The sequence below is a fragment of the Phaseolus vulgaris genome, chromosome 2 (genome assembly GCF_051622355.1).
Source record: "Phaseolus vulgaris cultivar YP4 chromosome 2, ASM5162235v1, whole genome shotgun sequence".
Taxonomy (NCBI): Eukaryota; Viridiplantae; Streptophyta; class Magnoliopsida; order Fabales; family Fabaceae; genus Phaseolus; species Phaseolus vulgaris.
Genome location: NC_143499.1, coordinates 25559020 through 25575027, shown reverse-complemented (window position 1 = coordinate 25575027; position 16008 = coordinate 25559020). Strand labels below are relative to the sequence as shown.

Here is a 16008-nt window from a genome sequence, read left to right as displayed (position 1 = left end):
GTGGCCTCTTCCCGCCGGAGACAGACAGGGACAAAATTTTCACAAAGACTGTAGGCCCCACTTTGCCTTGTTCAAATTGTCTATTCATTATTTCCACATTTTATATTCCCATACGGCACACATATAACATAAAACTAAAATATACAGTGTATAGCTTCACAGGGTAAACAAAAGGTTCTTCTTTCAGAACATTGATTATTAATTAGACCAATTTAATGGAAGTTATTAACTTTATTACATCACTGCAATTATATGGCAGGGAGAGTTTTTTTGTTTTTATTCTGTCCATATGTTTTTGCAATGGCATACTTTTTCAAAGCAAATATTTTATAGCTGCAAATTTCATTTAAATTAACATTTGGCATTTGTTTATGGAAGCAGAAGAGTTATGGTAAATGTTAAATGTTAAATGATAGGAATGTGGCCATGTGGGGTGTGTGTATCTCATTCATGTTTGTCGTCTAATCGTTTCTGTGTGTTTTGTTTATGTGAAGGTTGTTTTATGAGTGAAGAAGAAGAAAGTAGAAAGGTGTTTGAGTTCCCAAAAAAGCCTTGGTGTTTAATAATGCTCCCGTGACTTTCTCTCACTTCCATTTGTCCATCGGTATAACCTTCCGTCTCAAATCAAGAACTCCCCTTTCTCTCATTTGTAAACAGAATCCACTCTCATTGACTTACCCAGATCTCTCTCTTTCTCTCTCTTGCACAACACATCTCATTTAGTCTCATTGCTGCTGCTGCTGCAAAGGTTATATTTTCCTATGCTTTTTTTGTTTTCAATCCTTGTTTCTTTATTGTTTGAGTTGGTGAATAGATATGGAAATTACAAGTGAGGTACTTGGAAATGCGCAAGCTTCTGACTTTTGCCCATCTTGTACCTGCTAGTTCAATGTTGAAGCATTTCGGTTTCTGGGATTGTCTTGTTTTTGCCCTTTGTTATTTTCTTGCTGTTTTTGAAAAATTTCAGGACTGCCCATTCGTTTTAATGGTTTGGTCTGTTGGTGTGTGTTGATGGCTTCGTTTGGTTTTAGGCTGCAATTCATAGACATTTTATTCTTGGTTGTGTTGCTACTTCCTGGGAGGTTTTTGGCTTGTTAGTTGTCACACATTAACATCTCTTATCTGATTTTGTTCTGAATAAATTAAGTGGTGTATCAGTGTATGGGGTGTAATTTTTGCTCATGTTTCAGTTTTTATCGCGCAGTGGAGGGACATTAGGAGGAACATACTTTGTTGTTTGACTAGTTTCGCTTTGCTTGCTGGCAAACAAAATGACCATTGACGTGCCACCATCCAGTGCCCATAGTGTTAGAACAAACAGATCTTCCTTTGGTTCTAGCAATGGCAATGAGGCTACTCCATTACACAGCCATGCATCTGTTAGCAATTGTGATGGCTATGATAGTGACGGCTCTAATTTCGCACCACCGTCAGTATCATCTTTTCTTCTGGATATTCATTGGAGATTACTCAAATATATATTTACATTCTATGTTTAATAACCTATGGTTTGGTAGAAATTAGCATCTTATGATTTGTAATGCTCATGTTAGAAGATATTATGCTATGCAATACAAGAGATAGGCTCAATTTCTAAATTACTGTACCAAATTTTACATATAAACCAAATGTCACGCTGCATTTGAAACTTTATCCGTTGCACTCTAGGAAAGCCATTATCATGTTTTGTTGCTTGCCAGAAATTGTCTATAGTTACTAAGATTTTCCCCTCGAATTGAGTGGCCAGTTAACAAAGAGTGAGTTTTCTATGTGCCTATATGCAAGCTTCTTCAGACTGTAACTTTGTATTTTATTTGTATGTTGCAGTACACCAAGAACCCTATCAACTGCTATTCCAGCAGAACTCGCTGGAGCTGTACCCTTGATTGATAGATTGCAGGTTGGACTATATATAGGTTTCTTGAATAATTTTGCTTCCTTAGTAATTTGTGTCTCAATGAGTTTCGTCTAAGTTCCTGCATTAATGATAGTTTTTAATTTATTGCTTCAATTAAGTGTATGGTCATTTGTCATCACGAAGTTTTCCTCAATGTTGCTTGTTATAGGTGGAAGGGTTCTTAAAACTGATGCATAAACAAATTCAGTCTGCTGGAAAACGTGGATTTTTTTCAAAAAGATCTGTGGGCCCCCAAGTTCGAGAGAAATTTACATTTGAGGACATGCTTTGTTTCCAAAAAGTAATCAAATACCAATCTTTCCATGGTGTATGGTTAATTTTATTTTTTTTGGCACATGAAAGGATAACTTGCTAATTTCTGCAGGATCCAATACCTACATCTTTGCTTAAGCTGAATAGTGACTTGGCCAGCCGAGCAACAAAGTTATTTCTAATAATTTTGAAATATATTGGAGTTGATTCATCTGATCGTGTAACTCCAATAAACATAGATGAACGAGTTGAGCTTGTTGGCAAATTATACAAGCAAAGTTTGAAGCGTTCAGAACTCCGAGATGAACTTTTTCTCCAGATATCAAAACAAACGAGAAACAACCCTGAGAGGTATGTAAATTTCATTTGTATTGTGTGTTGTGCTTCATGTGTCATGCTAGTAATTAATACCTTTTTGGTTTGAAAAAGCAGGGAAAGCTTGATTAAAGCATGGGAGCTTATGTATTTATGTGCTTTGTCCATGCCTCCCAGTAAAGACATTGGAGCATATCTGTCAGAATATGTTCATAATGTGGCACATGGTGTGATTATTGATTCTGAGATCCGAGCCCTTGCATTAAATACGTTAAATGCTTTGAAGCACTCTGTCAAGGCTGGTCCTAGACATATAATACCTGGACCTATTGAGATTGAAGCCATGTTAACCGGGAAAAGGCTTACAACTATAGTGTTCTTTCTGGATGAAACATTTGAAGAAATTACATATGACTTGTCAACAACAGTTGCTGATGCTGTTGAGGTTCTTTCAAACCTTTGAATGCTTATGTGATATCTCTTCTAGGATTTAGGCCTGCAACATACATTTTTAACTGATGCAAATGTACATAACATATATGGAAGAATGAGGAAATTGAACTAGGACTATAAAGTTCTTAAAAGTATTATGTTTTTTTTATGAATGCGTGATTCATGGAAGGGCTTCACTTGGTGAACTTTGCTTCATATACGGCTAATAGGAAGAAAAGTTTGTTTGCGCAGTATCAATTTAACTATGATTATGACTTTAACACCCTACTGCTATGATGTCATAGACATAGCTCTAGTTTAGATAAACTTCTCCATAAACATTTATAGGATTTATGGGGAAGAAATAGAGAGGTGAAATGAATCAAACTTCTCCCAAGTTAAATCCAACTTATATACTTCAGTTTTGGAGAAGTTAAATGGGAGAGTTTTAGAAGAAGGTAAAGTGTTTAAGTTGATTTTAAACCTCTGACTAAAGTTTTATTTATTTCACCACCTTATTTTTTTCTTCCGCAATGTTTGTTAAGAAGTTTATCCAAACTTAGCAATAGTCATTTTCTCTCTGAATTGATTCTCGATTGCTTCAATTGTGTTTACTTTATCAAGTTTAAATCCTTCTATTCATTAACTTACATTTGCTTCAGGAACTTGCGGGGATCATTAAATTGTCAACATACTCGAGCTTTAGCTTATTTGAATGTCGAAAAGTTGTTACCGGGGCCAAGTCGCCTGATTCTGGGAATGGCATGTTTTTTTCCACTACTTGCTTGTTAGTGTCATTATTCTTACCGAGATCAGTAGTCTAACAGCTCTTTTTTTGTTACTCAGAGGAGTACATTGGGTTAGATGATAATAAATATGTCGGGGATCTGCTGGCGGAATTTAAGGCAGTTAAAGAACGAAGTAAGGGAGAAATTTTGCACTGTAAGCTAATATTCAAGAAAAAGTTATTTCGTGAATCAGATGAAGCTGTTTCAGATCCAATGTTTTTGCAGTTGTCCTATGTACAAGTATGCCTTTTTTTTTGTCTCAGTTGTATGAGTGAATTAAGATTATATCTAGTTATTATTGAATAAAATAGCAATTACCTTCAAGATATTAATTGTTCTGCGTGGATGTGTTGTTACAGTTGCAGCATGATTATATTTTGGGTAACTATCCTATTGGAAGGGATGACGCTTCTCAGCTTTCTGCATTGCAAATCTTGGCTGAGATAGGATTTGTTAGAAGACCTGAATCATGCACGTTAGTGATTTTCAATGTTCATCTTGTCATATTTATTTCGCAAGTGTTTAGCTTCTCTTGATTAATAATGTTATGGTCAGGGACCCCTCTTTTTTATTTTTTTATTGTGATTTTATCAACTCTGAGATTTTTGTATTGATCAGTGACTGGAATTCATTCCTGGAGCGATTTCTGCCTAGACAAATAGCAATGACTCGAGCAAAACGGGAATGGGAGTTGGACATTCTTTCTTGCTATCATTCACTGGTATGGGTCTGGGATACTTCCCAAGAACCATCTATTTACTTTTCTTTAACCTTTGATCTGTGTTAAGTATGATTAATTTGTTGTTCTTGTAGCTTGTGTTGTTCATCTTATTTCAAAACCATTCGCTTAGCATCTAACAAAGTCATTTTCCACTTATGTATCAGTTTTGATCATGGAAATCAATATTTGCCTAAACTAAAGCTATTACATTTTGATGAAATATTATGACTTTCTTCATTGTCTGATTTAAGATTTTGTTCCCTTTACAGGCGCATGTGACTAAAGATGATGCAAGACAACAATTTCTCCATATATTGAGAACAATTCCTTATGGGTTTTCTGTTTTCTTCAATGTTCGCAAAATTGATGATCCTATTGGACTCTTGCCTGGACGAATTATTTTGGGAATCAACAAAAGAGGGGTATGACAAACAAATGATTAAATTATAATATTATAAGGCTTAAAACTTCTTATTAAAAACAAGTTTTAGTTTAATTGAATGTTTTTTCGTATGAACTATTACTAGGTCCATTTTTTCCGTCCTGTTCCAAAGGAGTATATGCACTCTGCCGAGTTGAGAGACATAATGCAATTTGGAAGCAGCAATACTGCAGTATTTTTTAAAATGCGAGTTGCAGGTGTTCTTCACATATTTCAGTTTGAGACGAAGCAGGTATTGGCATGTTCTTAGTTTTGTGGTGGACTTGATTCATTCTTCCTCACTATACCAATGTCATTATATCATTCTTTTGAAGGGAGAAGAAATTTGTGTAGCTCTTCAGACACACATAAATGATGTTATGCTGCGTCGCTATTCCAAAGCTCGATCTACTGTGGGTGGTTCTTTGAATGAAGACACTCCTACTAATTATAAGCCTTCTAATTTGGAATTGTATGAAAAACGTGTTCAAGATTTATCAAAACTTGCTGAAGAGTCTCAAACAAATGCTGATCAAGTAAGTCTAAGCTTCTAATACATGTTATTGGCTCAATCCAGATAAACTTTTCTATAAGTTCTTACAGGAGAAGAAATAATGAAATAAAATGAATTGAATTCTCCTATAAGTTAAAATCTAGTTATGCACTTAAACTTTTTGACAAGTTAAATGTGGCTTCCAAAAAAAGGTGACATACAAGTTTGTTCTAACTTTGAGAGAAAATTGATTTATTTTTTAATTTCTTTTATTTTAAGTAGTTGTTGATAAGTTTGTCCAAACTAGCTCATTGTATGTTACGTAGGGCATAAAATAGAGTCCAAACTAAAGGTAATTTCTTTTGAGTAATTGCATAGTAAAAGAAATTCATAGGGTTTATTTGCTTCTATTTGAAGAGTAAAGCATATCTCATCCTAATTTTGGCTTTAGACTATAGAGTTAGGGCTTTGCTTGGACGAACATCTCAATAACACTTTTTAGGAGAGGAAAATAAGAAGGAAAAAATGAAATTAATTTCCCAATAAGCTAAAATTTGCTTATGCACAAATTAAAAAATAGAAATTAGAGAAATTATATGAGATAGTTTCTACAAGTTCTAAGTTCAGTTTTTCCTCTTATTTTTTTCTCCTAGAAGGAGTTTATGGAAAAATTCGTCCAAATAGGTCCATAGTATAAGGCCCAAAATTGAATTTACTTTTTGTAGATCAAGAGATCACTTTCTTGCACGAAATTATGTATATACATGATATATTGGAGACATCAATCTTTTGATTTGGTGTACTGTGTTTGCTTCTGCTTAAACTTTGAGAAATCATAGTCTGTTTTACCCCAAAAGTGCTATCGGAAAGCTGTCAAGAAAGGTTAATGTTTCTTCAAAATCAGCTGAATCAAACAAACATTCATTGAGCCATCCTTTTACTGTTGGGCTGTAAAATACATGTCTCAATTATTTGTTGTAATATTTCTAAATCATGTTGATTAGTTGCTAGAAAAATTGCGTGAGAAGCAAAAGGAAGAAGAGGAAATGCTACAAGAAATAGATGGCTTAAAAAAGTCTTTAAAAGCTGATAAGCAGAGTCTTGCTGAAGTTACTGGTGACCGTGACAAACTTAGGTCATTATGCTACGAAAAAGATAAGGAACTTCAGGTAAAGGTCTTAAATTTTCACAGAAGCAGTCTTATTTTAATCTATTCATTATTGAGCTGTCTTAGTGATGATTATGCAATCTACTAGGCTAAAATTCTAGAGAAAAAAAACATGGAAGAAAAGATGGCCAAGCTGAGCAATCTGGTTACAGAAAACGCCACCAAAAAGGACACACCTCAAGCAAATAACCAAGTAATATGGTTTCTGAAACTGGCTGGCTATTCATTTGTTCTTTCCTTCCCGAGTAGTACATTGTCACTAATGTATAATTTTTGGACTTCGGTTGGTGCTTAAGGTGTCACAAAAACTTGAAGAAGACCTAAAACTATGTAAAGGTGAGCTGCTTGTAGCTGAAGAGACTATCAAAGGCTTGAGAAGTGAAAAGTTGATTTTGGAACAGAAGCTATTTGAGTTTGAGAAGAACAGTGAAGAAGAGGTAACATAGAATATTGGAACTCTATTTTAATTAAAATCCATATTTTTTAATCTAAGATGATGTTCAATCAACGCCTTAGTGGTGGGTGTAATGCAGATTAATTCTCTACAATGTAAACTTGAGCAAGAACGCAAGAATTTGAACTCTCAGGTGTATGACCTTGAACTAAAACTGGATATGTTTAGACAAGAATTGACTGTGGCCAAGTCTACACTTTCGGTCAAGGACTCTGAAGTGGCTGCTTTGAAGAACAATTTAGATGAACTAGAAGAATTGAGAGAAATGAAAGAGGTTTTGGTGCTCTTATTTTTATTTTCATTTTGGTTAGAATGCCACAGGCATTCACTTTCAGTGTATAATTATTTTTTAAAAATTCCTTTTTGGTACATGTAGGACATTGATAGAAAGAATGAACAGACAGCTGTCATTCTGAAGATGCAAGCGGCTCAACTAGCTGAAATGGAATTGCTTTATAAGGAAGAACAGGTTCTAAGAAAGAGATATTTTAATACCATAGAAGGTGGTGTACAGAAAGTATCTATGCAACAATTGTTATGCGTATGTGAATGTGTAGATTTACATATATAACTGATATAATAACTACATCCGAATTTGATTCTTTATTTCAGATATGAAAGGCAAAATAAGAGTTTATTGTCGGTTAAGACCTCTTAGCGAAAAAGAGATTGCAAACAAAGAAAGAGATTCTCTTACTACTGTTGATGAGTTTACGGTTGAGCACCCATGGAAAGATGATAAATCAAAACAGCACATATATGACCGTGTATTTGATGGTGATGCCACTCAAGAAGATATATTTGAAGATACTAGGGCAAGTATTAGTATAACAAATTAAAGACCATAGTTGCTTTTTGCTTTAGATAATAGATACATTGAAATACATTTAACAATTTTTATACTCCTTACTGATGTTTTACTTTTTACATTTTCAATGCAGTACCTAGTGCAATCTGCTGTAGATGGTTATAATGTTTGCATATTTGCCTACGGTCAAACTGGCTCTGGAAAGACTTTTACAATCTATGGAGCTGAAAACAATCCTGGGCTCACCCCACGTGCTACTGCAGAACTTTTCAGGATTTTAAGGAGAGATAGTAACAAGTATTCTTTTTCCTTGAAGGTAACAATGGTGAAATGTCAATTAATGAATATTTCTCACTGCGTTTTATAGATGTGGTGTCATTAAATCCACTGAATGTAAATATAATTGTTTTGCATAGATAAATGATTAAATTATATTTTCTCCCTCTGTCTTTCAATGTGTTTAATGTTGAGCAACTTAACCACAACAAATCATGAGCTTTGCAAAAGTCCGTGTTTGTTGTCTGATGTCATCTTTTGTATCTTTGATGCAGGCATATATGCTGGAATTATATCAAGATACACTTGTAGATCTTCTGTTACCCAAGAATGCAAAGCGTTTAAAATTAGATATTAAGAAGGATTCAAAGGTGATTTTTCCTATGTTGTGAATGTAAACTTCCATTTCTCTAGATATTTTGTTCTTCAATGCAAAGAATTGAAATTTGATATCTTTTAAAGGCTTCCGAACACAGTTTATTGTATTCATGCATTGCATTCCCTAATTGTAATAGTTTTATTTTACTCTAATTTTAGGGAATGGTAGCAGTTGAAAACGTAACAATTGTGTCCATTTCTACCGTGGAGGAATTAAATAGCATAATACAGAGGGGATCTGAGCAGCGACATACATCAGGGACACGAATGAATGACGAAAGCTCAAGATCTCATCTCATACTATCAGTTGTCATTGAAAGTACCAATCTTCAAAGCCAATCAACTGCAAGGGGAAAGGTATCATTATACATGTCTTTTACCTTGAATAAAAGTATAAATGTATCAATCTTGGAACAATTTGAAACATCAGTATTTGATGAACTTGAGGCATTATAGATGTTAATTTTGTTCTTTTGGATTTGTCATACAGTTAAGTTTTGTGGATCTTGCTGGCTCAGAAAGAGTAAAAAAGTCAGGCTCAGCAGGTAATCAACTTAAAGAAGCTCAAAGTATCAACAAATCATTATCAGCACTAGGAGATGTTATTAGTGCTTTGTCTTCTGGTGGTCAACACATACCTTACAGAAATCACAAGTTAACGATGTTGATGAGTGATTCACTTGGGGGTAATGCCAAAACTCTCATGTTTGTGAATGTATCTCCAACAGAATCAAGCTTGGATGAGACTCACAACTCTCTAATGTATGTACATTCTTTTAATCTTTGTTTTCTTTATTTAAACTTAAAAAAGTTTACCTTCAAATTTTCAAAAGAAACTACGTTTTCATTCAACACTTCAATAGTTTTGGGGCAATTATGTTTTTAGTCTCAACCTTTTTGCTAGTTTCACATGTAGTCTCCAATGCATTTGGTTTCTATTAACAGTTTAGTCTCTGCGGTCAAGTAACAACCTTAATCATCAAGTAACCATGTTTGACAGTAGGGATTAAAACTTAGGAAAAGTACAAGGGACAAAAACAGAATTCAGTTTAGGAAGTAAATGAAATATGCAAAAAGTAAGCTCTGAGAAAAAAGAACATAGTTAACCCAAAGTTTTATATGGCTAATATTTTCTTGTGTTTATATTTTTTGCTAATTCAGAATTTTATGCTAATTCAGGTATGCATCACGAGTGAGATCAATTGTGAATGATCCAAGCAAAAATGTGTCTTCAAAAGAAATAGCTCGACTGAAGAAATTGGTTGCATATTGGAAGGAGCAAGCAGGTAAGAGAGGAGAGGATGAAGAGTTGGAAGAAATCATAGAAGAAAGACCAACTAAAGAGAGGAGTGATGGCCGGCATTCTATGTAGTAATTCTAGGCAAATAGAAACTCACAAATAGACAGGATTTACCATTTTCTGCACTTCAGATTTTGGAATGTTGTGTGATCACTTCCCAATTAACAGAGATTGCACAGGCTTCATAGGTTCTAATTTATCTGAGATGCAAAATGTATAGTTGAATCATGTACATATATATTATTTTTAATATTTTAATTTGTTCACATATAAATATCTACATTATGCAACAGGTTAAATCTTCTCAAGGAGATCCAGTTTCCAATGTCTGCCTAAAATAAATTAGTTTGATTATAAGTTATAATTGAAGACATTTATCAGTCTACTCAATTTTCGTAGCAAAGGAGGATGTCAGTATTGAGATTGAATGGTTTAGGAGATTGAATTCTTCTATGGGATTAAATATTTCAAAATTATAGATCCTTAGCTGATGCAAAATAAAACAAGTTTTAGTAGTGTTTGATCATTTTTCAGGCTTATCTTTTCAGTTCTGCAATATTTTTACACAACCTCTTAGAATAAAAGGAGTTTACTTGAAAACGAAACTTGTAAAAGTTATGGCAATTGTTTATATGTTTATTTATGATTATGTAATTATTTTATTAATATTAATTCTAATTATTATCTGTTCTTTATTTTATTTGTGCATTCGATATATTTTTATATACGCAATTAAGCTAATTAAATTATTTTGTATTTATGTAAATGTGAAATTAATTATGTCGGTTATCTCTTATTAATGTGTACTTCTATTAATTGTTTTTGGGTAGTACGAACAATAATGATAATAGAAAAGTAGGAATAATAAGTTTAGTAAAGTTACTTGAAGTTTAAAAAGTATAACAATTAGAAAAAAGTGTTTTCCTTTTGAATTCCTTTTTTGCATATGCGAAGGATCCATCGACAGAACATCGTGCGTTGAATTTGTTTCCTCATCTTAAAGGCATCAAATTTTGGTATTTTTTAATAAAATTACACATTCCAACGCTAAAATCTACCACTAGTCAATAATATGTTTAGTATTTGCCTCACTCCATAGTTTAAAAATAATTTTATTTATATTTACCCAGAAACCCAAAATTATTTACTAGTAGTATGTAGCGAAAAAAGGGAAACTATTTACTATTCTTTAAAATTTGTTCAGAGTTGATATGTAGAATTTCAATTTCGAAAATAAAAACTATTCTATTTTTTTTATAAATAAAGACAATTTTGAAATTTAAAAAATGAGTGGGTCAAAGTTAAAAATGATTAGGTGGAAAAAAAAGTTCCCAAAATACTTAAAAGAAAAGTGTGAATAAATAGCCCTGTTGTCTCTTCATCCTCGTGATCTCCATCTCCACTGGAACAGAAGAGCAGGGATAGTAGAATGGAAGAGAGCAATATTCCAGTGGTTGATATGGAGAAGATTGATTGTGAGGAGGGGGAGTGCGAGAAGCTGAGAAAGGCATGTGAAAGATGGGGTTGTTTCAGGATCATCAACCACTCAATTCCACCAACCCTAATGGCTGAGATGAGGAAGGTCAATGAAGCGTTGCTTGATCTTCCTTTCGAGATCAAAAAACGCAACACAGAAGTCATTGCAGGCAGTGGTTACATGGCACCAACTGCAGTTAACCCTTTTTACGAGGCCCTAAGCCTCTATGATTTCGCTTCTTCACAATCTCTGCACAATTTCTGCTCTCAACTTCATGCTTCTCCCCACCACAGGTTACTCTTTTCTCCTCCTTTTCTCCTTTTTCTCTCTATTATTTACTGCTTTAGCTTTGTTTACATAATTATTTTTTACATTTCTTTCTCTATATATCTTTTCCATTATGCCTTATGTTTATCTCATAATTTCTCTTTCTTTTTATTTTTCTAGCACTGTAAAAGGAATAAAACATTTTTTTTTGTATAAAATGAATTTTAAATAAAATATAAAAATATATTTAAATCCGGTCTTTACAGCTTCATAATTAGATATTTTAAAGGTTATAAATTATATGAATTAAAAATAATTTTAAAAAAATACAAACGAAGCTCTGTGCCACATTGATTTAGGAGGCAGTTGAATGAATATGTAAAAGTAGTATTTAGATATAAGGTTTTGTAAGTTATCTTAATAAATTTGATAGTCAAAGTTGTCATAAATATATTGAAGTAATGAAACTTCATTCAACAAATATTTATAAAACTCAGCCACATTGTTTTATATATTTTGTACTGCTTATAATTGTTATTTTGACCCCATTGGCACGTTGGAGAGGACAATTTTACATTGGCTTTTTTTGAAGTGTGAAGTGATGATTTTGACAGGGAAATCGTAGAGAGATATGGGGAAGCAATTCATGGTTTGGCAGTGAAGATAGGACTAAAGATAGCTGAATCTCTAGGAGTTGTTGTTGATGATTTCAAGGACTGGCCATGTCAGTTCAGAATTAACAAATATAACTTCACTCCAGAAGCAGTAGGGTCCAGTGGAGTTCAAATACACACAGATTCAGGCTTCTTAACCATTCTTCAAGATGATGAAAATGTTGGTGGTCTTGAAGTGCTCAACCCTTCTGCCTCATTTCTGCCAGTTCCTCCTTTCCCTGGGAGCCTCCTAGTGAATCTTGGAGACATTGCTCGTGTAAGTTAATAGAAACCACCCAGAGATTAATTTCTGAGGCTTGTTATGCTGTTATGGATAAACTTGAGCATGCAATTGTATGCATATATATGCAGGTGTGGAGCAATGGAAGGTTTTGCAATTTGATACACCGTGTGCAATGCAAGGAAGCCACCAAACGTTTTTCAATTGCTACATTTATGTTGGCACCAAGAAATAGGAATGTTGAGGCCCCAGAGGAACTGGTGGACCATGATCACCCTCGTCTGTATCGGCCTTTTATTTATGAAGATTATAGGAAGCTGAGAGTTAGCAAAAAGATGCACAGTGGTGAAGCCCTGGAGTTATTACGCTTGGCCTAGTCATAGGAACTAGGAAATATAGGTTGAAGGCAACAGGGTTTAAGAAATGCCCCATTTTTCAGAAATTTATGTATTTGTTTTGGCAACTGGGGGAAATGCTCGTACTGAAACTAAGTTACTACTAAATAATTTAATGGAACTTGTTGAGAAGTTTGGCATTTGTGCTGAAATGTAATATAGTATTATTAGACTTTATAACTTATTTTAATAATCATTTAATTGAAGAGACATATGTAAAAGGAAATCTTGAGGGGATTAAAATGATTACCTAGAAGGCATATACTCAAAGGAAAATGTTTTATTAACTCCCTCAGCACATTACACATTTTTGACGCTGTCCACGTGGTCGGAATTGTCAATGTGGCAAGGTTACGAAATGCAATATTTGAGAATGAATCTACACTCGAAAACGGCGGTGTTTGAACAAAACCGATGTAAAGCCTTATTTATGTGAGGGTAGACGGTACTGCATAAGAATACGGCGGTTTTTAGTGAAAATCGATGTAAGTGTTAGTTTATGCGGGGGTAGAATGGTGATTTTAGACTTTTTCTTTATTCTGAAAGTGGGAGAATTTGGGGCGAAATCCTCCAAAGTAGGGCATAGTTGTCGGTGGTGAAAGAAGGGTACGTCTACACTCGAAAACGGCGGTGTTTGAACAAAACCGATGTAAAGCCTTATTTATGTGAGGGTAGACGGTACTGCATAAGAATACGGCGGTTTTTAGTGAAAATCAATGTAAGTGTTAGTTTATGCGAGGGTAGAATGGTGATTTTAGACTTTTTCTTTATTCTGAAAGCGGGAGAATTTGGGGCGAAATCCTCCAAAGTAGGGCATAGTTGTCGGTGGTGAAAGAAGGGTACGTCCATCGGAGTGAGGAAAGAAAACGTAGAAGGTGTCGTCGTCGTCGACATTGCGGAGGGAGGGAGAACGGTAAAACCTCTAATCGAAGGTAAGAGCATACATTTGTTGTCGTAAGGCCTTCGTCATTGAGGTAAACGCAAACCGAAATCGAACGTTGATAAATTGTTGATCTGTTGTTGTGTGCATTAATGGTTGTTTGTTGGTCTATGATAGGATCGTGGGTGGGAGTGGGTTTAGGGTTTACGGCACATGTTCACGCTATTTATAGGTAACCAGTTTTTGGAACCTGGGTAAGCAGTTTTTTGAACCTGGGTAACCACTTTTCCCGTTCAAGGCATGACCTTGCCATGGGTAGGGTCGTGGCCCTTTGGTGTGTTGTGTTATGCCTTGTGTGGTTGTTTGTTGGTGCATGCTACCATTGTGGGTGGGATTGGGTATGGTTTAGTGGCACATGTTCATGTTGTTTATAGGTAACCACTTTTTTGAACCTGGGTAACCACTTTTCCCGTTTAGTGCATGACCTTGCCATGGGTAGGGCCGTGGCCCTTTGGTGTGTTGTGTTGTGCCTTGTGGTTGTTTGTTGGTGCATGCTACCATTGTGGGTGTGATTGGGTATGGTTTTGTGGCACATGTTCATGCTGTTTATAGGTAACCAGTTTTTGCAACCTGGGTAACCACTTTTTTGAACCTGGGTAACCACTTTTCCCGTTCAGTGCATGACCTTGCCATGGGTAGGGTCGTGGCCCTTTGGTGTGTTGTGTTGTGCCTTGTGTGGTTGTTTGTTGGTGCATGCTACCATTGTGGGTGTGATTGGGTATGGTTTTGTGGCACATGTTCATGCTGTTTATAGGTAACCAGTTTTTGCAACCTGGGTAACCACTTTTTTGAACCTGGGTAACCACTTTTCCCGTTCAGTGCATGACCTTGCCATGGGTAGGGTCGTGGCCCTTTGGTGTGTTGTGTTGTGCCTTGTGTGGTTGTTTGTTGGTGCATGCTACCATTGTGGGTGTGATTGGGTATGGTTTTGTGGCACACGTTCATGTTGTTTATACGTAACCAATTTTTGCAACCTGGGTAACCATTTTTTTGAACCTGGGTAATCACTTTTCCCGTTCAAGGTATGGCCTTGCCATGGGTAGGGTCGTGGCCCTTTTGTGTGTTGTGTTGTGCCTTGTGTGGTTTTTTGTTGGTGCATGCTACCATTGTAGGTGGGATTGGGTATGGTTTAGTGGCACATGTTCATGCTGTTTATAGGTAACCAGTTTTTGCAACCTGGGTAACCACTTTTTTGAACCTGGGTAACCACTTTTCCCGTTCAGTGCATGGCCTTGCCATGGGTAGGGCCGTGGCCCTTTAGTGTGTTGTGTTGTGCCTTGTGTGGTTGTTTGTTGGTGCATGCTACCATTGTGAGTGGGATTGAGTATGATTTTGTGGCACATGTTCATCCTCTGAATAGGTAATTAGTGTTTTTAACTTGGGTAACCACTTTTCCCGTTCAGTGCATGGCCTTGCCATGGGTAGGGTCGTGGCCCTTTGGTGTGTTGTGGTGTGCCTTGTGTGGTTGTGTTTGTGGTCCTGTGAATAGGTAAGCAGATTTACTCGTTGAATTGGATAGAGTATGGATTATGGAATTGTCGTTTGGTTACAGGTGGGACATGAGAAAGACTTCAAGTGATGCCTAGGAATTGGAATGTCAGGATCAGGTTTGATTGAATAATTATCTAAATTTAATCTGTGCATTTCTTTATGGACTTATTTTCATTGTGTTTTTGGTTTGGTATTTGTATTTAGGTTGCAGTGCGACGGTGTTGTAGAACAAAGTATTTAGGGGTTATGAATACCATGATAACGGAGGAATAAAAAAGTTGTATTCAAGCAACCCCATTTGCATGGATATTGTCGTTGGGAAAGACACTGAAAATGAGTAAGACTTTGTTGCGGGAGCTATGTTTCAGATGGGTTGAGAGGAGGGGAGGTTTTTGGATACGATCTATATTTGTTCCATTTACACGGTTAGATGTGTATGTAAGTTTGGGTTTCAGGGTTGCTGGAGAGAACATTGATTTGGGTAATAACAATATTGATTGTCAGACTAGGACCATATTTCATAGTACAAATGTCAGTGTTGACATGATCTACGATGAACTAATCAAACGTGCCAATGGTTCTAAGCAATGTAGTATCGATGAATTTTGTAGGTTATACATTTTGTTAGGTTTGTCAGAGTTCCTCTTGCCAAATAGAAGTGGTAGGGTATTTTTAGGGTTGTTTAAGATAATTGATAACATTCAGTGTCTTCATCGGTATGATTGGGGTGGTGTAGTTTACGACTATTTGGTTGGTAGTTTGTGTTGTGCTTCGATGTCGATTACCAACAAAGGAAATTCAAATTATTTTTGCATTGTTG

At 35.5% G+C, this 16008-nt stretch overlaps 2 protein-coding genes across 7 annotated transcripts; both read left to right on the top strand.

Annotated features, from left to right (window-relative positions):
- Nucleotides 1-241: 241 nt before the first annotated feature.
- LOC137811071 (kinesin-like protein KIN-14I) lies at nt 242-10009 on the top strand. Of its 6 annotated transcripts, XM_068612656.2 has the most exons (26): nt 242-391; nt 495-604; nt 724-748; nt 1205-1429; nt 1828-1900; nt 2067-2198; nt 2283-2521; nt 2603-2930; nt 3580-3679; nt 3764-3945; nt 4065-4180; nt 4324-4426; nt 4696-4848; nt 4954-5100; nt 5183-5383; nt 6345-6509; nt 6597-6701; nt 6805-6945; nt 7042-7236; nt 7339-7465; nt 7575-7777; nt 7904-8086; nt 8322-8417; nt 8584-8781; nt 8915-9186; nt 9604-10009. In XM_068612656.2, the coding sequence occupies exons 4-26, from the start codon at nt 1272-1274 to the stop codon at nt 9794-9796; spliced, it is 3810 nt and encodes a 1269-aa protein (XP_068468757.2). In that variant the 5' UTR covers nt 242-391; nt 495-604; nt 724-748; nt 1205-1271; the 3' UTR covers nt 9797-10009. The 6 variants fall into 6 exon arrangements, 5 of the variants coding, with proteins under 5 accessions (XP_068468757.2, XP_068468755.2, XP_068468753.2 ...); XM_068612654.2 differs by having other exon boundaries at nt 495-748; XM_068612652.2 differs by having other exon boundaries at nt 288-391; nt 495-748; nt 1191-1429.
- Nucleotides 10010-10908: 899 nt separating this feature from the next.
- LOC137811070 (2-oxoglutarate-dependent dioxygenase DAO) lies at nt 10909-12897 on the top strand. The gene is made up of 3 exons (XM_068612650.2): nt 10909-11494; nt 12083-12398; nt 12494-12897. The coding sequence occupies exons 1-3, from the start codon at nt 11154-11156 to the stop codon at nt 12737-12739; spliced, it is 903 nt and encodes a 300-aa protein (XP_068468751.2). The 5' UTR covers nt 10909-11153; the 3' UTR covers nt 12740-12897.
- The last annotated feature ends 3111 nt before the right edge of the window (nt 12898-16008 follow it).

What these genes read in the sequence shown, in the direction of transcription:
- LOC137811071 (XM_068612656.2), top strand. Translation starts at nt 1,272, where the DNA reads ATGACCATTGACGTGCCACCATCCAGTGCCCATAGTGTTAGAACAAAC. An exon ending in ACGAGAAACAACCCTGAGAG is followed by an intron (nt 2,522 to 2,602) that starts GTATGTAAATTT and finishes TTGAAAAAGCAG; the next exon opens with GGAAAGCTTGATTAAAGCAT. An exon ending in AGAAGACCTGAATCATGCAC is followed by an intron (nt 4,181 to 4,323) that starts GTTAGTGATTTT and finishes TGTATTGATCAG; the next exon opens with TGACTGGAATTCATTCCTGG.
- LOC137811070 (XM_068612650.2), top strand. Translation starts at nt 11,154, where the DNA reads ATGGAAGAGAGCAATATTCCAGTGGTTGATATGGAGAAGATTGATTGT. An exon ending in CATGCTTCTCCCCACCACAG is followed by an intron (nt 11,495 to 12,082) that starts GTTACTCTTTTC and finishes TGATTTTGACAG; the next exon opens with GGAAATCGTAGAGAGATATG. An exon ending in ATCTTGGAGACATTGCTCGT is followed by an intron (nt 12,399 to 12,493) that starts GTAAGTTAATAG and finishes ATATATATGCAG; the next exon opens with GTGTGGAGCAATGGAAGGTT.